General features: G+C 41.6%; 1 protein-coding gene across 2 annotated transcripts; it reads right to left on the bottom strand.

Annotated features, from left to right (window-relative positions):
* Positions 1 to 1030: 1030 nt before the first annotated feature.
* Positions 1031 to 21316, bottom strand: secisbp2l (SECIS binding protein 2-like). Of its 2 annotated transcripts, none has more exons than XM_072695278.1 (18): positions 21151 to 21316; positions 15407 to 15579; positions 13622 to 13946; positions 12847 to 12976; positions 10522 to 10739; positions 10219 to 10243; positions 9851 to 9960; positions 9317 to 9487; positions 9094 to 9183; positions 8829 to 8996; positions 8534 to 8675; positions 8242 to 8405; positions 7786 to 7915; positions 7054 to 7216; positions 6294 to 6514; positions 5420 to 5574; positions 5019 to 5238; positions 1031 to 4718 (listed from the first exon to the last, which is right to left on the bottom strand). In XM_072695278.1, the coding sequence occupies exons 1-18, from the start codon at positions 21169 to 21171 to the stop codon at positions 4129 to 4131; spliced, it is 3216 nt and encodes a 1071-aa protein (XP_072551379.1). In that variant the 5' UTR covers positions 21172 to 21316; the 3' UTR covers positions 1031 to 4128. The 2 variants fall into 2 exon arrangements, with proteins under 2 accessions (XP_072551379.1, XP_072551380.1); XM_072695279.1 differs by having other exon boundaries at positions 13622 to 13943.
* Positions 21317 to 22076: the final 760 nt, after the last annotated feature.

The raw sequence follows: 22076 nt of genomic DNA, 5'->3' as shown, positions 1-22076 counted from the left end.
ATTTATTGCATATGAGGGATCATGGATCAGTTTGAGTACATCAAAACACTGAAGGATATCATGTTGCTCTATGCCAAAGAAGAAATGCTATTGAAATGGGCGTTTCAACACAACAATGTTCTGAAGCACAGCAGTAAGCAAACAATATCTTGGTTACAGACAAACAGGATTGAGGTAATGGAGTGGCCATCCCAATTCCCTGACCCCAATCCCATAGAGAACTTGTAGTGGAACATCAAAAATGTGGTTTCTGAGGCAAAACCCCAAAAATACAGAACTGAATGTAGTCCACTGTAGTCCAGTCGTCCTGGACTGAAATACCTGTTCAGAGGTGCCAGAAGTTTGTCGACTTAACGCAACAGATTCTCAATAGCAGTAGTTATGCCACTACACATTAGCTCAGTAATTTAAAGTAATGTGAAATCTCAACATTTGTTTCAGTTTATTTATTACATACATTGTTGAGGTTTTATAACATTCCCTCTTCTTTACTGATGTATACCAAAAACTGGATACATTAAGGTCATGTTTTCATTTAGAATTAATAATAATAATAAAACATATTGCCTCACTTATAGTGGTTCAAATGATTTTGAGGGCTGCAGCTTCCGAATACTGAAACCTTTATTACTTTGTTTGTTGTCGTCATCATTTTAAAGTGAACCCATCAGGATGTATTTAAAACCTAACTTTACTGGAGAGTTAGCTTGTTACTTGTCTGGCTTGCTGTGTACTTGTTCTACCTAGAGAAGTCAAAAACATATTTGCATGGTTGACCCTATGCTCTGATCCCGGCTTTGTAAGCTGAGATATGTGAAGAGCTTCAGTTAAATACAATGGTCAGTGTAAATTTGAACCTGTCTGTAGGCCTGGGCTGTGTACAGTATTGCTATTATATATTCATTAACAGTATCTACTGTAAACAAAATAAAAGTTTCCCACAGAATTTGAGATTAATGCTCCAACTGCAGATAAACAGCAAGAATCCACACATGAGAGTTAAATAAATGAGCTGAGACTCCAGTGCAGCTAGTTTCATTAAAAGAGTTTAATGGTTTTAATAATTGGTCAGGAGAGGCCATAAAGAACATTTACTGCGTGAGAGGCATCTTAAATAGCCATAGAAACACAAGCAGCACAATAAACTGAAGATACTTCATAGAACCATTTTTTCACATTAGTTACAGAGGTTTCGTTGCTATTATTTACAAATTATTTATAGTGCAAAGAACACACGCGACCGTCAATAAACAAGAGGGAAGGGAAGCGGGGCTGACAGAAACCTGCCTACAGATACTAGTAACACACAGAAAAGTGTCCTATACATTTACTGCTCTGTGTGTGTGTGTGTGTGTGTGTGTTTCTCTGGACACAACAGCACCTGTAGGCCCACTTTAATGTTGATCACATTTCCACCAAAACTGAAGAAAAGCAACAGTTCAGCAAAAATCTGCAATTTACCCAGTTTTCCCCACCTTACCACAATTGTAGTCAATCAACCCATTCAAGCTGGTTTGGGATCTCAGGTTTGCTTCATTTGATTTACATAGGAGCTACAATGCTTTTTAAAAGGCACTCTGTAGTGCTCAACAATGTTCATATGATCCATGGAGTCGTTGTGACAGACTGTAATACACTACAGGACGTGTAGGGGGTGATATTGCTCCGGTTTCCAGAGCACAGTAAAAAACAAAACTCTGAATGACAGTGACAGGGCTTGAAGAAAGTGCAGTTAACACCACGCTAACTTCTAATCAGGGGGGGGGGGGGGGGTTCTGTTACATGTCAACTACATTAGCCTCGTAGCTTTAGCAAAAGCTTTAGTTTTGTAAGTTTAGACACCAAACGCGTCTCGGCTGATCGGCTATATTTGGAGTAAGAGGGGAAAACTGGCTACACTTCATTTCTGTCAAGCTACCACTTTAACAAGAGCCCAGGTTTGGATTCTGTCTTTACATATTTACAGTTCATACCAACTGCATAATTCCTTCACGTTTTATTGGTTAGTTTGTAATCCACAGCCATGTAACACTCAGACAAGAGGAGAGTAGAAAACTCAGCTAATCTTAAACAGCTCTAAAAATGTGTGCAGAGGCTCTCTGGGCCATAGACAGCAGGCCAGACCACCGGTCAATAAATCTCTGACCTCACAATGATTTGATCCTGTTCCTTTAAGAAACGATCCACTGTATCAACCTCCAATTTTGACACAATTCTTTTGGTCTGCTTCAGAATCATTATCAAAACAATAAAAAAAAAAATAGAAATTTACTTTCAAAAACAGAACAAATATCATTTTATATTATATAACGTTTTTTTTTGTTTTTTTTTCATTGATTATTAAAATGCAAAAATCAGAACCTAATGGATTCATGGTGAAATTGACGAGTACAATGATGGTCAAATTGTGAGATATGAATCAAATGAAATTAAATTGAATCGTGATTAAACTGTTACATGAAATGAGTCATAGTGAAATTAACATAACTCAACTGAATCAGAGTGAATTAGAGATAACTAAATCATAGCGAAATTGCATCAATAGAATTGAATCATGGTGGTGAAAAAAGAAACATGAATCAAATCGTGGTAGAAATTAAATAACTGAATCAAAAAGTGGTGGAATGAAGGTAACTAAACTGTATCATGATGACATTCTGTTCATTGAACTGAATCAGGTGAATTTAAGATAATTGAATTGAACTGCAGTGATATTTAATGATTCACTGAACTGTTTCTATAAGAATCATAACTGAATAGAACCATTTTGAGGTCAGACACTTACACTCCTGACCAGGATGTAGTTTTATGCTGCTGCTGTACAAAACTATGGCCTGAACCCAAGCACCACGATTAAAATGCTACTGCTAATCAGAACCCGACCACAGACGTCCACCTGAACGGAGAAAACACGATCACACCTGCAGAGAGCTCAGTAATAACAAACACACCTGCAATCAGGTAAAGACCCCAAACACAAAGGGAGGTGGAGAAAACCCAGGACACACAGAGCAACGCAAACAAAATCACTCCTGGAAAAGGCCAACGTCACCTGCTTCCTCTTCTTTATCTAAGCACGATAAATAACAGACTCAGCTCATTAGAATCACCTGTACAGGTTATATATACACACACAGGTTTGTTCAGATTAACTCTCATTAGTTCTGTTCAAATTCACAATCTTTCATTATTAGCGAGGTGACCAACACACAGACAGCTCCTTTCTTCTGTTTCCTCTTCTCCTCTAATCTCTCTCTCTGGGTGGGGTGTGCTTGATGATGTCAGAGAGAGGTGAAGCCCTGCTGTCTGTGACACTAATTTATTATCTGCTCATAACGTCTTAAACAATAAACAGCAAAGAATAAATAATTGAGCAAAGCTATTAAACTACGCAAAACACACAAAGAGGTCTGTACAGGCCTCTACAGCGGACAGGAAGCGTATGTGTGTGTGTGTGTGTGTGTGTGTGTGTGTGGGGAGAGATAAGTCGATATCCCAAAAGGCAAGTCTTCCTCATTATCATCATCATCATTATTATCGACCAGGTTGTTTATTTCTTTTCATTCGAGTATGAAAAGGGTGACAGACTACGCTCTGTGTGTGTGTGTGTGCGCGCTGACTGCATGGTGACAGAACCTTGGGTGTGTGTGTGTGTGTGTGTGTGTGTGTGTGTGTGTGTGTGCGCGCGCGCGTGTGTGTGTGTGTGTGTGCGTGTGTTTGGTCAGTCCTTGTTGTTTTCCTGAGATTTGGTTGCTGTAAGAAAAATGCAAGATAAGCTGTGAAGAGAACACTGCAAACAAACCATGTCCAGCTACATTACTGGCCATTTTATCAGAAACACCATATAGGTGGACTTTATAGGTGTGCAGTTACAAAGTGTTGCCCACCTGTTGCAGCACAGTTTGTCCCCAAACCATCCATCTCTATATGCCGCCTACAGTCTGGAACTGAAACCTGTAAAGTGCATTTACATAGAACGTGTTTCTGATAAAATGGCCAGTAAATGAAGCTACAGAGTAAATGGATTGACTGAACTGGAAACCGTGTGCCTATGCATATGCGTGTGTGTGTGTGTGTGTGTGTGTGTGTGTGTGTGTGTGTGTGTGTGTGTGTGTGTGTGTTGCTCCCTCAGTTGTTCTGGGCCTCTGGTGTCTTCTTGTCGCCCACAGTCGGTTCTGCAAGATCCGACAGATCAACCTCATCTTCATCATCACTTGCGCCACCCACATCTTCCTCCTCCTCCTCCTCCTCCTCTTCTTCCTCCTCCTCCTCGGAACCGTGGCGGCTCTTGCCAGTCAGCTGCAGGTTCTCCAGAGTGGTGCTGACCCAGGTTTCGATCATACTGCTGAGTGGGGGCACCTCCACAAGGATGGGCTCTGGAGTGTAATCCTCATCGTCCTCCTCCTCTTCCTCCTCCTCCTCCAGCATGCCAGGGACAAGTGTGCTGCTGGTGCTGGTGATTGAAGAGTTCAGCAGGCCTCTGCAGCTGCCGTCCAGAGACCCTGTCTCCGTGCTCTGCTGCGACGCCCACTCCAGGCGGTCCTGCCCCTCCGTCCCAGCGGGGTGTGTGTGAGTGGGCTGAGCAGCCGTGGGGTCCACAGGCAGAGTGCTTGAAGTCCTTTCACTGTCTTTTGAGACGCTGGCCGTTTTGCTGCTGGCTTCATGCTCCAATGGCTCCAGAGCGTCTGAACTCTCCACCATCGTACGCCAATTAGTTTCTGAACACAGACAAAGAATACACACCAAATTACAATAGTTCACACACTGATCTTAAGTATTGTGGACACGGTCAGTACATTATTACATATCATAAAGTTTAATACAAGAGCATATTTGGTTTGGTTTAAGTTTAGTTGACTGCAACAGTCAGAAAGAAAAATCATTTCCATGAAGTTGTGACTCAGCGGCTCCGAGCAGAAACAGTGAATATTTTAGGCCTAATCAAATTTGAGATGGTCAGTCAGAAATGTTTTCTGAAAATTATGGGGCAATTCCTAACGTGTATGCGTGTGTCTTACCATATTCCTTCTCGTTGACCTCCGAGATGGGTTCTGAGATGACACTACAGAAGGAGATGGCGGATGCAGCTGAAGGATTTCGGGAGTGACCCATGTGGTGTGAAACCTTTTTAACATTTTTCAAGGCCTCCTCAGCCTGCTCCTGCTCCAGAGCCGAAACCATCTCCTTATAGGCTCTCCGTGCCTCCTCCGTCAGAGACACCAGCCGGTTAAACAGGGCCTACACAGACACACGCAATGTTACATCAACTTCTGAGCGGGTAAGGTGTCTAGCTATGATTTTCTGCTAATATGGCATTGGCCAAAATACAATTCAATAATATGAATTAATATCATCATTAATAATATAACATCGATAATATGATAATCTGCCAGCTGAGAATGTGTGTGTGTGTGTATACCTCTGCTCCTGAGTAGTTGAAGATTCCGACCACGCTGACAGGGACGAGTTTGTTAACGCAGCGGCCCAGCGCTTTACGACCCAAAGCAAATACAAACGGGATTTCCTGCTCCCGTGCCATAGCAATCACGTTATACAGAGCCTCGTCTAGACCACCTAAATATACACACATACACATTTTTCAGTGTAATGCACGCTGATAACTCACGGACAGGGAAAAAAAAGACAAGAAAAAAAAAGCCCACACAATACCCCCGTTTACCCCTGTTCACTTCATGTGACTAGTATCTGGATTGTATCCTAATATGATAATAGCATGTAGCTCAAATGTGTCTCAGACCACGTCCTGGTTTGAGTGATTGGGTTTCTATCTGATTTTTAAGCTTTTTGTGTACATTTCACTTGCAGTTTTATGCGGCTTTTGCTGCCCCCTGGTGGTAAACGCAAGTTTTCCTTCCTTTTTAAACATAAACAGGTTACAAACATTCACGCTCTAAATCTTTAGAAAGGTTCAAGCAAAAAGAATAAGAAACATTTACAAAGTTGGTACAAACTGACAGCTCTGTTCAGAGCAAAAAACATTTAACTTCACTTTTTTCAAACTGCACTGACACAAAAGATGGCACTCCCTGTTTTTAAGAGTGAATGTTGAGGGGTTCATTACACAGCTTTGTAATTTATACACAAAAATAAGACACTTGTAATGAGTATTATATATGCAGACGTAATTCTGACTGGACTAAATCCATTTTTAATCATTTTTGATGCCAACTACACATTTAACACTTTTCTAAACAAAAAAAACAAACACTTCTATCCCAATTTTGTGTCAAATTATCATTTTAAGCTCGCGCAGACTAAGCGTTGTCCCTCACCCTTAGCCTGGATCTTCTCACAGTTGGGCGAGATGATGACGCATCTGATCTTGTTGAGTTTCATGTGTTTTGTGACTTCACGGAGGCCCATGACAAGGCGGCGTTTAGATTTAGCTTTAGTTGGTTCCTTCTGATATACGCGCTCCTGAAATCGCACCAACTCCTGTAGCAGCAGCGTCACACTCTCATCAATCTCCTTATTTAGCACCTGGTTACAGTACCTGCAGAGACATGCAAACACCATTACACTTTATAATAGAGCTGTAAAGATGGCTTTACACACATCATACGATAACAATGTATTACTGCCTTGCCAGGGGGCCCAGTCCCAGAGGCCTCTGCAGTCCACTAAAGATGCAAAATTTGATGAAATAGCTTTTGAATATGTAATGATTAAATCAATGCAATACAAACAGCAAGCAAATAGTTAATGCTGGCTAACCCTGACAAATAGAAATAGCTAAGTCTACTAACTGATGCTAATGCTTGCCAAATGTGCTGTTGCAAGTGAACGGCTACACTTCCTCTTTGTCTGAAGAGTAAAAAACACAGTACCACCTAGTGTACTGGAGCTGCAACTGTTCAAAGCAAATCTGACTAGGGAATTGCAGACTGGGAAAGAAAATGTCTTAATTTGCACAACAGCGTTGTTTGGACTGACTTAAAAAGTGTTTTCAATCATTGATGTTTTTGTTTTGTCACCCTATAGTGCTATATATTGTGTGTGTGTGTGTGTGTGTGTGTGTGTGTGTGTACTCACTCTCTGAACCTTCTGCTGTGTATTTTGGTGATGGCAGAGGCTGCCATGGGGCTTCCAATGCCGGAGCTGGCAGGGGAGCCCTGAGAGACTGGAGTGATGCTGTACGGAGAATTCTGACTGGCTGGAGAGAGCGAGGCATCACTGGGCATGCTCAGACCATTCTCTACAAAACACACAAGTGGAAAGTCACAAGGAAGAATTAAATTAGAGTTAACACCAGTTACCAGGGTATGCAAGACTGTATTAAACCATAAGCAGAAGGTGATTTGCCCTTTACATTATCTTTAGTTTTGCAGGGTGTTCGGCTGTACACAGTATCTCTGACTTGCATGTTTGCTTGGTGCTATTGTATCATTCCTGATAAATCCTACAGGAACGCTATATGATTAGTATTATTCCTTTTTCAAAATTCTATGCAAATTTGATGATGAAACAATGATGCAAAGTCATTCAGTGGGTTTTGCAGTAAAATGCTTCATTTTGCATTAATTTAACAAGTCAGAATTATTCACAGTGGTGATGAATGAAACCATCTACAACAGTTTAATGCCTCTAAAAACATTAAACATCACTGTCCCCCAATAGCAGATCATTTAGATGGTTGAGACATACATGCAGGGTGCCCAAAGGAACTTTTCCTTTTAGATTTGCCCCTACTTTACCATCAGCATCTCAACCCTGGGTGGAACTTTCCTTTAAGAAATAAAAGTAACCAGGGATACGTTTACACACCCTCCTGTGACACCATTTCCTGTGTAAGTGTGTCAGTGAAGTTCAAGTCATCGTCTGGCTGTTCCTCAGCTCCAGCAGGCTGATCCACACACAGCTTCGCCTTCTTCACCTCACGTTCCTTTAGGATCACCTACACATACACACACGATTAGATTAGTGATGGAACAAAACTGGCCATAAGGCTCCTGAGGCAGGAATGGTCAATATTTCACATGAACTTTTGACCTTTTAGAGGTGAATTACTTTGACAGAAGCATATTTAAGGTGATTGGACACATTGCAGAGTCATACTGATTAAAATTAACCTACAATTATTACTGACAGACTAACAAACTACACTAAAAAACAATATGTTAGCAGGGGCATTTGGAGCTGGGTCATGGGAGGTCAGTGTTGTAGTGAGAGTTTTCTGAGTGTGTTAAAGTATTGGGGTTTGAAGGGGGTTCTGCTGTTTACCTTTTTAAGTGCTGTGGGTCTCTTCACTTTTGGAACCTCTCTCTCTTTGCCTCTCTTTATTCGGGGTGCTGTGGAGTCCAGCATGTTGTGAGGAGGTGTGTATGGAGTCTTCATCACACCCTTAGTAACCACATCTTTATTGTGGAAAACTGAGGATGTACCCACTGAAACACACACACACAAACAAAACAAACTCTTTACTTTCCTTTGCTATGATTATTAAAATGATTTCTATTGCACTATGGAACTATTTTATATGATATTGGGTAGACATGTGGGTGTATGTGTGTACCTGTGTATGACAGTGGTTTGGTATTATTCAGCTGTCGTGCCTTCATAGCCTGCTGCTGTTTCTCCAGAGCTGCCAGCATGTCCCCCAGATCCAGCTGCACAGGGGTGCGGCTCTTTTTCCCTGCTGCTTTAGTCAGAGCCTCCTAAACACAAACACACCATCAGCATCTTTATGTGTGGGATACCTCTGCTTCACATTGAAATGAGTCAGTGATTATTGATTTCATTCACAATTCATTTAGTTCCATTCGGAAACAACAGTGCCTATAACCCGCAGGTGAAGTGTGTCTACATACCTGTAGTTTTTTCTGCTCCATGCTAATCTCAGAGTACTCCTGTGCTGTAGCCAGAGCAGCTGCGAGGGCTTTTTTACGCTGGCTCTTGGCTCGTTTGGGCACTGAGGTGGTGATGGGGATCGGCGTCTGGACGATATTGATTGGAGAATTCTCCGGAAGGTTATCCAGCTGCGTGCACAAACAAACACATATAGAGACATAATTTATTATGTATTAGAGACAAATTCAGGCATAGGCACACAGTCTGCAGCAGCTAATTACTTACCAGTGGTTTGGGCAGTTTGAGCTGGACTTGTTCTGATTTGTTCCGCTGTGCAGCGCCTCCTGTGGCAAGATCTGGAAACTCCTCTTCATCCTGTATAACAAATCAGATACTTAGTTAGTTACTTAGTATTTCAAAAGAGTTCAATATAACAAACATGAGCAGAGACGTGATGTAAGAGCAGGTAGAACTGAGGACCAGGCTTGTGTGCGAGTGGTATTAATACCTGAAAGTAGAGCGGTTCAGGTGTGTGTACGTTGTTGTTGGTGTTGGGCATGTTAGTGGTATTGGGAATGTGTGTGGTAGGCTGAACACTTGGCTGGAGTCTCCGCTGACCCCCCATCGGCCCTCGTTCAGTTACCCCTATTCCACGACCTCCAAAGCCAACCTGGAACTCCTGTTTAAAGAGAAAACATAACTTTACATATATTTAATAAACTGATGCCACAATAAAACATTGACTTCAAACATTTTCATATATCATATAAATCCAAAATAATATCAGCACAAGAGCAGCACTGTGGTCAACCACTTTTTACCACCTTCGTTACTGCTCAGATAATCTGCAGCAACAGATCAAGCTTCAGTCTGAACCTGTAAACCTACGGCTATAAAGTAGAGTTTTCTAATAGTGGCTAAAGGGTATTAGTATATTTAGACTGAGTATAAATCTATATATATAAGAATATAGTGTGGTAAACAAATTCTCCTGTATGATGTGGGTAACTGTAAAATACTGAATGAAGCCTGTCTGAATTACCTGTGGGTAGTTTCTCTGCTCAGGTGTTTTGTTCCTGTGGAAGGGTGAGGGTCCTCTGTCTGGCCAAGGCTTCTGACCAGCCTGAGACGCTGCATTCACCCAGCTGACAGCTAAACAAAATATTTTTTCAGAGGATAATTTTACGTCTGTTTATTTATTTTGTCATTGTTTTGTTATTCTGCACATTCTGTGTGTTATTTATAAACTTTCCATGTCCAAAATAAACAAAAAATGTAACTAATAGTTAGCATTATATTATATTATTATTAATATCATCAGCAGTAGCAGCAGTCCAACATTTACATAAAACACCTTTAAAGCAGGTGGAAAAAGTGACTGATATCATTGGGAACTGTGACCTTACTTACCAGTCATTACTCCAGCCTCCACACCCTGCAGACAGAGACACAAAAAATGATCACACTAACCAAAGCAAGGTAGTCGCTTACATTAATATGATGAAATCATATTTAACAGTACTATAATGGTGAAATAATGATGAAAATACAATGTTTAAAGCTGCTGAGGATGTGTGTTGAGTAGCAGTGTGCCGTTTCTTGCATTTAGCTGCCTCCTGGTGGTTGTGCTTGGGACTGCAGTGTGTTAATTGCATATGTATTGTATATTATATCAGTGAACAGAGCGTTGGAGTATCGAATGTGTGTTGGTACCAGTGTGTTGGTGTGCTGGGTGTTGCGGTTTGCTGCCCCCTGGTGGTTGTGTTTGGGACTACAGTAGCCGCTGTCACTGTCTATATCCGCCTCGCTTGCCCCTTGCTCGCTGGAAGATTCAGCTGGCTGGGACACGCGCCTGCGTCTCACTTTACCCCGCCACGGCAAGCTGCTATCCGCACACCTGCTGCTGCTGCCACATGCCTCGCCAGGGAAATCTAAAACACACACAATTATTAAATTACTCTAGGCATTTATATAATAATAATAATAATAATAAACAGATGGCTTAAAAAATATGAATGCTGTGGGAAATAAGATCAGTGTTTACAGACACAAACAACACAACATTCACTCACACCTGGCAAATTCCCCAATATTCAAGATTTCCCCCCTGAGCTCCGCTTGGTGTTTGTGGGGGTTTATAAACCAAAAACAGTCACAATTTACTTTTACACTACCATATATTATGCTCTGTTCTAAATGGTTACCCTTTATTGTGCATTATATAAAGACCAGTCTCGGCTTTTTGTATACTTTTAACACTTCATCAGTTAAGCTCAAGTTATAGGCTTGGCTAAACTGTTGAATGGCACAGATATGTAAATCGTTTGGTGTTGGTGTGACATCACAAAATACAATTTGATAACAAAAACTGGTGCATTCATTTACTGTATGTACAGACTGGGGAGTGACAGGTAAATGTTGTTTACAAACAACAGCATGAAAAAACTAATTTTCAGTTTTCCATGATATGGCAACATAACATACCGATAGAGTACAAATAAAAATCCTTGCATGACCAACAGTGACCTCTTTAGCACTACACGTCAGGCTAATGTGGTGAAACTATGGGCTTTCCACACCTGTAATTCAACATTCCACACACTCCAGCTCCACTGCTCAGTGCGTGTGTAAATATGTGTGTTTTGTACAGCATACTAAAGCACAAGTGTGTTAATAGTAATGGGAGAAAAAAAAATTGAGGAGAAAAAATGCGGAAAAACTGTGCAACTGAAGTGGACATCTGATCAGAGTGGAAATCTGATCAGATGAAAAGAACAGGAAAACATCAGGATTGGTCATGCCAACCCTGCAGGGGGCAATAATACCTTGCCCTGTGTACACCCCTGCTTCCTGGATGAAAAAGTGGTAACATACTAACATTTTTTGTTAGCGGTTTAGCTGTAAGGACTAAGGACTCGCTTGGTAAGTGTACTTTTGAGTGTTTGGTAATCATTGTTTGGTATAACGGGAGAAACAAAAAAAGAAGCCAGCCTCCTCATAAACTGGCTCTGGTGTTGACCCCCCCCCCCGTAAATAATTGCTGCCTGTTTAGGTAAAATTTGCCCCCAACAACTCTTTGCATAGAATGCTGTACTGATTGAGCTCTGAAGCTTCACTGTCTGCACAGTTAGCTCACCAACTGCTGCCATCTAAACTAGTTAACATTTCACAGCAACCAATGTAACTATAAAGTACAAAAAGAAAAAAACATATAGTAGCTGCTGTGGATAAGCGGGCAGTAGTCACTTCCTGGAGAGGCTGACATCATCTTAGCCATCATGACTCACTCATCGGAGGAGCGTGTGCGTGTGTGTGTGTGTGTGTGTGTGTGTATATATATATATATATATATGTTTGTGTGAGCTAGAAGTCATCTGACTAGCCAAACCCTTAATACAACTGACCTTAAACCTTCCACAAAACCACACACACACACACACACACACACACACACACACACACACACACACACACACACACACACACACACAGAGTAGAGCTCTGATATCATCTGCAGTCTTTATAGAGATAAACTCTGTTTATATCCTTAATCAGTAAACTCATTTACTGCTCACAGACTCAGTTATGAAGAAAAGATGTCTGATATAAACTGTGCTACTGATAGCATGTGAGTGTGTGTGTGTGTGTGTGTGTGTGTGTGTGATGTCCTTTTTGTTGCTACAAACAAAAAGGACATCATCATCCACCAGTCCAGAGCAGAAACAATAGTTTGAAATCACAATAACTCTTGCAGTTCACTTTGTTTGGGGTCTTTTAGAAGCAGTCTGAGGTCATTTGACATGTTTACATTTGCAAAAGGAACCATGACCTCCAAGTGTGAAGACTTCAGCAGTGTAACAGGTTATATGTAAGACTTACGGAAAACTTGACATAGATTTTAATTAGAACCACATGATCTGTGACTTATCAGATCTCATACCTACTTAGTTTCTGATAAGAACGATTATGTCAAGCTGGAACGACTATGAACCTATAAATAGTGCTGTCATCAAAGGGCAGTGTTCGTTGATATCATACCAGTTTGCTGTGCAGCGTCCACCAGCAGCACTGTCCGCGATCTCCCATCAGGCCCCGCCGCGCCTACTTCTTTCTGCACCGCAACGCTTCGCATCACAGGTCTCTTCGCTCTGATTGGCTGTGACATCGGCTGCAATCAACAAAGAACATAAAGTCATTCTTCATATAAACATGGGGAGAAATTTTTTAGACAGCTGAATGTGGCAGCATGTCAGACTTCTGTTCATGTTTGTAGATTACAGTGCCTTGCACGTTCAAGTTCAAGAAACCACATAAGCAAACACAGATTACTAAAGGAGCCCAGTTAGAATTCATTTTTATGGAAACATTTTCAAACCTTTTTTTTTTCTCTCTTTTTGTTACTGTGCCTTCTATTACACTTTTGTTTGTCAAATTGTTTCCTTTATCTCCCAATTTGGTACTGCCAATTAACCCACCCGTTCCTAATTCCTCCTTGTCTCCTCAGATACATGCAAAGCCAGCCACTGCCTCCACTGCTGATGCAGCATCGCCGGGCAGCAGACATGCTTAAAGGAAAGTTCTGGTTCCTCAGTTCCAACGCACCAGCTAACAGATGCCTGTGCCAGCCAACATCACTTAGGATCACCCATCCATCTACCCACCAGCCATCTACCCACCCGGAGACATTGTGACCTTGGTGCCTTGTTAAAAAAAAACAGGCCAGTCTGAAATGCTCTTTATAAACTACAGTGTGAAGAGATGGAAGGTGTGTGTGTGTGAGAGAGAGAGAGAGAGTGTGTGTGTTTGTGTGTACCTTGGGCAGGATGGGGGCTCTCCCCACGCCCCTCCCTCTCTGAGCAGCCATCCCAAATGGCTGGGCCTGTGGCGGTGGCCTATCACAGCCATCTGATACAGGGTTGACCACGCCGGGCTGCAGGGGTCCTGTGTATGGGCCGGGGAAAGGCTGATAGAAGCCCATGACAGGGGGGCAGGGCGCGGGCATGATCTGATAATAGGTGTAGTCATTAGAGACGGGGGGCTGGGGGGAGGACAGGATGGGGTACGCTAGGTACGGACCACTGGGTGAAGCACCGGGCTGCTGCCAACGCAAATCTCCGTTATACACTGGCAACTGCCTACTGAGAGAGAGAGAGAGAGAGAGAGAGAGAGAGAGAGAGAGAGAGAGAGAGAGAGAGAGAGAGAGAGAGAGAAATGTACATATGGCCATCAAAAGACAGAAATGCTCATCAGAGAACAGATACCTGCATACCCATATACGGTCTACAGTTGCAAATTCTTTATTTTTATCAGTTTCTACACATTTGCATTGTTTTTAGTTAGAAAACTGTGAGGTTTCTAATACCCAAGCTGTTTTCTGTGAAGGTCCTCCTCTAGAGCAGCACAGTGTAAGTATGTATTTAAAAAGCTTAAAATAATGTGTGAGTGTGAGAGACACAAAACACAAAACCTTGTATCACCAAAACATTTTAACATCACAAATGGAGATACATGGTTTAAGTTTAAGTTTCACTCTCACAAACGTATTACACTGATGAAAATGGCTTTCTCTGCATTTTTGAACCCAAATCCTTAATTTGAAGCTCATCGGTATTGGCTGATTCATACTGTTGTGCCATCTGTAGTGTACAGTAAACTGTCTGGTGAGCAGTGGACTGAGAAAATACAATACACACACACACTCTCACTTACTCACTCACAGTGTCTCTACTGTGAACCCTTCCTGCTATTCAAAATGAACAGGAAGGAAAAAGGCCGGACTTGCTGAAAACAATCTCCTACTCAAACACACACACACACACACACACACACACACACACACACACACACACACACACACTTACTTAACATGCCGGTTCAGACTTACAATCCCAACCATTCACTGCAATCTAATAAATATCTCTTGATGCAGTCAATCAGTCAAGACATGTTTGGTATCTGATGTGTGCTTCTTTAGTTTAAAATGGGAGATGCTAAGCTAATATTTCTAACAGACACTGGCCTCAAGCCTGTCACCAATCACATTTCTAAACACATGCTCAAAAACATCTCTTAGCCGGTCTCTCACAACACACCCAGATCTTTATTTGCTGGCTTCAAAAATCCATCAGAAACTTAAACAGTTATACAGGAAGCCAGCACATCTAGACCTTCGTTAGAACTGTATAACAATCTGCTTCAGAATGCCCCGCTTTGTAATGCTATGCCACTTTTAAACTGGACCACAGTCCGTGGAGTAACACCACATCCTGTGCTGTGGTAAAGTCGCTCTGGTTACTCCACCATTCAGCTCTGTAGAAGTTGAGTGTTTTTGTGTTCATATACTAAAGTAAGTCGTACTGTACATTAAACCACATTCACTAGTCTGTACCAAACTAACGAAGATCTGGTAGTGTTTTGAGAAATGGGTTTAGATACAATACTAGGCTCTTTTCTGTCAGCCTTGAATCTTTTGCTCTAACCTAAAAATCATGTCTTGGCTGAATGGCCACATTTGGGGTCAGTGATAAATCATGTTTATTAGATTTTTCATCTTAAAATGATGCCAACAGTGTGTGTATTTGTGTGTGTGTGTGTATACCTGTTGTGTTGATTTTCCTGTACAAAGGGATAACAGGTGATGAGGTAAGATGGGATTGGAGTTGGCTCCGCCCCCCCACCGCCCTCTCCACACACACTCATGCTCAGCAGGCTGGAGTCCACTCCTTTCTTCTGGGGAATAAACGGCTCGACCTCAGCCGACAGCTTCACATCCTACAACGTGTACACACAAACGCATGTCAGCATAATCAGTGTGTATAGCCAGGTATGTCATTAAAGGGCTACAGATGAACTTAATTAGCAACTAGTCATGCCTGAGTGGTTGGTGACACACTTGACAACCTCTCACTTCAATCAGTTTTTTATGGTTTCTAACATCTATGAACACGAGCACAAATCAGAGTTATGTCCCTGAACTTTTACTCTGAAACTGAACTGAAACTGCCTTAAAGAAATAAATTCAATAAATTCTAGATTAAGAGTCTCTGGTCAAGCAAATTCTATGATAACCCCTGGGCAAGCAAATTCCAAAATAAGATTCCCTAGGCAAAATAATTCCACAAGAAGAGAAGTCACAATAAGTATCTCTAGGTAAAGGGAATACCACAAGAGTCCCTGGGCAAAGGAACGCCACAATAAGCGTCCCTAGACAAAGGAACAGCTTCGGCTAACAAGATATGCCAAATCAAAAGGGAAAAATAAACATTCAATTAAATGAATTCCCAGCCCAGAAATCCCATATAGCACAGCCCTGATGAAACTACAACACAACCGCTGTTCCCTCTTTGCAGAGAAACCCACAGTTTTGACACATCTATAACAAGGAAGCTGTGCCTGCTGCCAGAAAGGGTGGAGCCAAGCTGGAAATCATTACACAACAGATACCCGCACAGGTAAGATAAGATTAGCTTTCTCATCCCCAAAGATCACACTCAGACTAAAAGAAGATGGAATGAGAAAGAAAAAGAGAGAAACGAATAATAGAGCGAAAATGATAGAAAGTCTAAGAAAGATAAGATGGAGAAAACAAAAGAGAGAGAGAGAGAGAGAGAGAGGAGGCTGAAGTGGGTGAGAGACACAGAAAGCCATTCTGTGTAACTCCACATGCCACAACATCCCACATACACTTCCACTCTGTGAGTGAGTGTGTGTGTGTGTGTGTGTGTGTGTGTGTGTAAATTTAGGTTTTGGCCTAAATCTCTACTGGAGGAGCACGAAGGATGAGACTGATAGTGTTTGAAGGTCAGAAGGTCAAGTACGAGTTCCTTCAGTGCCACTGTGAACGGACAGTGTGTGTGTGTGAGAATGGATACAAGTGGCTATTGTTCAGCAGCAGCCGGTGGGCCGAGTTTCTCCATCACCCCATCACTGACCACATCTCACTCTCACACACACTGAAGTGTTCCATTCTGTACTGTAAGGAAATGAGGCCTGTTTTGTTCCAGCTGCTACAGCAGGAAGAGAACATATCTACTAATCTCTCTCTCACACACACACACACACACACACACACACACACACACCAAAATACAACACACAGCAGTAAAAAAATCGACTATATTTGATGTGGATGAGGGGGCGGTTGCTATACAACTACAGCTATAAGCGGGAGAGATCTGTGTGCTTCCACTGATGGCTCTGAGCTTTGAGCAGTGTTAAAATAGTCGATGTTCAGGATTAGCCTCAGCACGGAGAAATAACAGCGACCACAGATAAGTTAATTACACAAGGAGAGTGAGATCAGAGCTGGGACTGTGGGTGTGTGTTTCGAGACAAAGCCTCATTACAGCTTTCCATTTGACCTTAAACCGAGCAGGGGTGATTGTGGGTGCTAGGGCTGAATGCATTTCAAAAGGTCGGTAATCGACTCAGATTGCTGAAAGTTTTTCTAAAGGATTAAATGAACTGAATTGTTAAAATCAACTTGTTTCGTAAGAATTATGACTGAACTTAGTCAATGATTTGTTTAATGTTTGTTTGTCTAAAGAGTTATAACTAAATCCCTGAATTGTTACCTAATCAATTATAATTGAACTGAATAACAGAATTGTTTCCTAATGAATAACTACTGAACTGAATCCCTGTTTCCTAAAGCATCGTAAACACTATGAGGTCAGAGATTTACATCACTGTTGCAGAGGCAGCTGGGGTGAGTGCGAGTGTGTGTGTGTGTGTGTGTTGGTGGTGGTGGTACAGAAGTGAAGAGCAGTGGGGTGATGTTAGATATGTCTGAGGTGGGGAGGGGTGGAGGGGGGGGGTGGGGGTGTAAAAAGACAGCCTTTTGTCCTTTCAGCTCTTTTCTCTCCTGAACTTGTTCAGTTTCTGTGTGGGAAATAAAGGCTTCGTTGTCGGACGAACGAGGGCAATGGGGTAACAGGAAAAGACTGAGCATGTCTGAACATCTTTGAGAGATATTTATTTTTAAAAGAGAAAACACACACACAAAAAAACCCCACAACACTACTAATAGTAGAGTAGGGCTGGGTCGGTATGGTAAAAAATATTAAATCATATAATAAATCACAAACTTTAAAGACTATTCCATGATACATAATATTCATTGTGATGTTTTTCTCAGTTTAATGAAACATGTAGTTGGTCATTGTTATTTAAGCTCTGACAATACCCAAGAGAAAAAATAAATAAATAAACAAAAACACACTGAAAGTCACTTCTATGTGCATGAGATGAACTTAACCATCAGTCAAGGGTATTTTATCCTGCTTTGTTAGAGTAACTGTCTCTACTGTCCAAGGAAGACTTTCTATTAGATTTTAGAGTTACAGTTCTCTACAGGGACTAAAAAAACTGTGCTACAGGTTGCGTATGTGCATTTGCACATCTGTGTCAATGGGTTCAGCTTAAAGTAGCTGAATACATTCATCTCAAGGGGTGTCCACAAACATTTGGACATAGTGTGTGTGTTGGTGTGTGAAGTCATAGCTAGGGGAGATCTTCTGCTGTGGAGCCCTTTATGTGGAGCTACATATGTACAATAAAGTTGTTGAGTTATTCATGGTGGAGTAATGAAGCACATGTGAATAAAAAGAAGAGAATTAACAGATGACAGGTTGTCAGGTCAACATCCCTGTTTTCTATTTTGTAAACACCTGCTGTTGTAAACAGCCATAGAAAAGATTGTCTGCTATATAGTGTAAAAATCTACATAAAGTAAGGTCAAATCTAAACAAATCAAATACAAAATAATTCATTTATGATTTCATTATTGGACACAATAAGGTCTTATTTGTTGTTTAGAATATCAGCTCGGAAATGCCTACACTGGTGTACACAGTTTACAAGAAGGTAACAAGGAAAGTAAGGAGGACGTCAGTGTTACGGGACGGCGAGAGAAACATCAGAGGAATGCAGTCGTGAATGCAGTGGAACCAGCGCCGGCACTTCACAGTGAGACTGAACTGACAGCAGCAGCTAAAATGCAAATGTCAGAAATGCCACAGGTCGCGAGTTTCACCTCCGCCGAACCATCGTCATCCATCGTCTCTGCTAAAGGAGCTCCAAAACACACTTCAGTTTCACACCCGACCTGACCCGACACCCCCCCCCATTCAGCTCAACTGAAGATGCACAGATCCTAAAGACACATTTATTAACCAACCTAGAGACATTTATCCTTACCGGTGTTTATCTCAGCTGAGACAAGGCTGCATTACTAAAGCCTCAAACTCCATGATGCTATTCAAACTGAACAGGTAATGTACTGTAATATAAGTGTAGACAGATCCTCAGATCCTCTACAGAGAGCACAATTCTGCACTGTTTCTCCACTATTACTGTTTATTTTCTGAATATTCTTTTTTCCAGGATCTCAAATTCAATAAACAAATAGATTTTTTATGAAACAGAGAGAAAAGGCAGATTTATGTTTGTTTAGGGATTTTTGTGACTTATTTATTTAAAGAAAATTAATACACAATATCCAAATCGGTCACAAAAAAAACCTCCAGCTCCATTTTTCTCCATTTTCCCCTCCCCTTTGACCCAGCGTGATCTGGCAGCTATTCTTTACATTGTGATAAATTTGTGACCAATGGAGCAATAGACAAGCTCCAAAATGACTGGGAATTAAACATTTTACATTGACTTGTAGGTAAGACGTTTTTTTTTTTCTTTCACTTTTAAAATATTGCTTTTAAATAATTTTACACGGTTTGTTTTTTATCCCAACACTTCTTCTGTTATACAGATTTCCACTAAACTACATTACATGTCACTGTAACACTTCAGCTCAATCCTACAAACTACCAACAAGCCAAAAACACAACAAAACCTCGTTAATAATTAGTGAAGAGATCTAGATCGATGTGAACTATTTATTAAAACTACGCAAAAGTCAAACGCTGTAATGAAAACGAACCAAAAGCTCAAAGAAATAAACCGGAGCTTTAACTCATTACGGGTGTGACTGTCAGTCCACCGACTACCAGCCCCATCACTGCGTCCCAGTGTAGCTACAGTCCGTCTGCGGAGCCGCTGTGCGACTTTAATGACAAGCTACATGGTGGTTGTTTATTACAGAAATATATTTTTACTTCTGATTCTGAAGCCATTTATTCATCGACATGAGTGTCAACACAAAACTCGTTCACTCATTCACGAGAACGGCTGGCTAAACCTAACTGGCTGCGTCCAAACCCCGTACAGTATCAACAGCAGGACACGCAGCGTTAGCAGTATTATGAGTAGACCTGTAAGTCTGTTAGACTGCAGGTCTGTCTGTAAGACTGTAGGTCTGTCTGTAGGTCTGTTAGACTGTAAGTCTGTCTGTAGGTCTGTTAGACTGTAGGTCTGTCTGTAGGTCTGTTAGACTGTAGGTCTGTTAGACTGTAGGTCTGTCTGTACGTCTGTTAGACTGTAGGTCTGTCTGTACGTCTGTTAGACTGTAGGTCTGTCTGTAGGTCTGTCTGTAAGTCTGTTAGACTGTAGGTCTGTCTGTAGGTCTGTTAGACTGTAGGTCTGTCTGTAGGTCTGTTAGACTGTAGGTCTGTCTGTAGGTCTGTCTGTAAGTCTGTAGGTCTGTCTGTAAGTCTGTAGGTCTGTCTGTAAGTCTGTTAGACTGTAGGTCTGTTAGACTGTAAGTCTGTCTGTAAGTCTGTCTGTAGGTCTGTTAGACTGTAAGTCTGTCTGTAAGTCTGTAGGTCTGTCTGTAAGTCTGTAAGACTGTAGGTCTGTTAGACTGTAGGTCTGTCTGTAGGTCTGTTAGACTAAGTCTGTCTGTAGGTCTGTTAGACTGTAAGTCTGTCTGTAGGTCTGTTAGACTGTAAGTCTGTCTGTAGGTCTGTTAGACTGTAAGTCTGTCTGTAGGTCTGTTAGACTGTAGGTCTGTTAGACTGTAGGTCTGTTAGACTGTAGGTCTGTCTGTAAGTCTGTTAGACTGTAGGTCTGTCTGTAGGTCTGTCAGACTGTAGGTCTGTCTGTAGGTCTGTCTGTAGGAGCTCCAGAGCACAGCCTTTCCGTTCAGCGTCGAAGTTGACGGTTTTACGGGTGTGAGCATTACGGGCGATTACAGCTGTTAAACATAAGCTCTGCTACTTGTACCACCAACATGGCAATTAACCCACCGAGTTTATATCGATGCTAATATTAACGCTGGGCGGACAGAGGCGCCCTACAGCTCGGGGTGTGTATATGAATATTTCCATTGCTGTGTGCTGTACAGTAGCCGTTAGCCGAGTTAGCAGCAGCAGCCGAGCTGCAGCGTTAGTGAATATAGCTGCTGCTTTAGCGTTAGCTCAGCAGCTAATCTCTCGGGTAATCCCTCACCTTGCCGTCGTTTGTCTCCATCTCTCTCCGTTCCCTCACGGACACGGTCCCCCCTTCATCCTCCAGCCAGAGCCTTTACCGAGCCCTCCGCTCAGCGATAACCCTCAGCCTGCGACTCCTGCTGCGGCTACAGCTACAGTGAGTAGAGCAGTAGAACCGGGGCCACGGTAACCAGCCCACTGCCTTCAAAATAAAAGTCCCTCATCAACACGCCATCCACAATCCCTTGTTTACTTATTAGGACAAGATGAACGAAGTAGCGGTAATACTTACGTATTTAAAAAGCAGACCAAAGCATAACTAATTATTAAATAATTATAAAAAAAAGTATAAATATTCCACCTGTATTTCTGCTTGGGTCAAAGGTGCTCACTATATATGTACATACTATACTATATATAAAATATGTAGTAAAAAATGGCGAGCACTAGGGTTATTACAGTCTACCTATACATTACAGTTATTTTTATTTATTATATTTAACATAAAATTATAACTTAACATTCTTTTATTTTTGGCATGAAATATTAATATTAATATTTATTTTCTATATGTTCAAGCAGAAATACAGACAGAATACTTGGACTATTACTCAAGTAATATTTTAAGAAGAATATGTTTTACAGAAGTATTATTTATTCTAGCCCCACTTTTTGCTAAAGTTTGAAATGGCTTTTGCTTTGAGACATGGTGCATTAAGCTGGAAGTAACCATTAGAACATGTCCATGCAGGAACGCACAGGGTCAGCAATAATACTCATATAGGCTGTGGTATTTACGCGGTACTTGATTGGTATTAACAGGCCTTAAAGTCTGCCAAAACAAACAAACAGAAAACATACGCACGCCATTTACGCACCCACCAGGGCAGTGGTGGCTCAGTGGTTAGAGCGCCGGGATATTGATAACAGGGTTGTGGGTTCGAT

The sequence above is a fragment of the Salminus brasiliensis genome, chromosome 13 (genome assembly GCF_030463535.1).
Source record: "Salminus brasiliensis chromosome 13, fSalBra1.hap2, whole genome shotgun sequence".
Taxonomy (NCBI): domain Eukaryota; kingdom Metazoa; phylum Chordata; class Actinopteri; order Characiformes; family Bryconidae; genus Salminus; species Salminus brasiliensis.
Note: the sequence above shows the minus strand (reverse complement) of the source record. Positions and strands in the feature narration are given on the sequence as shown.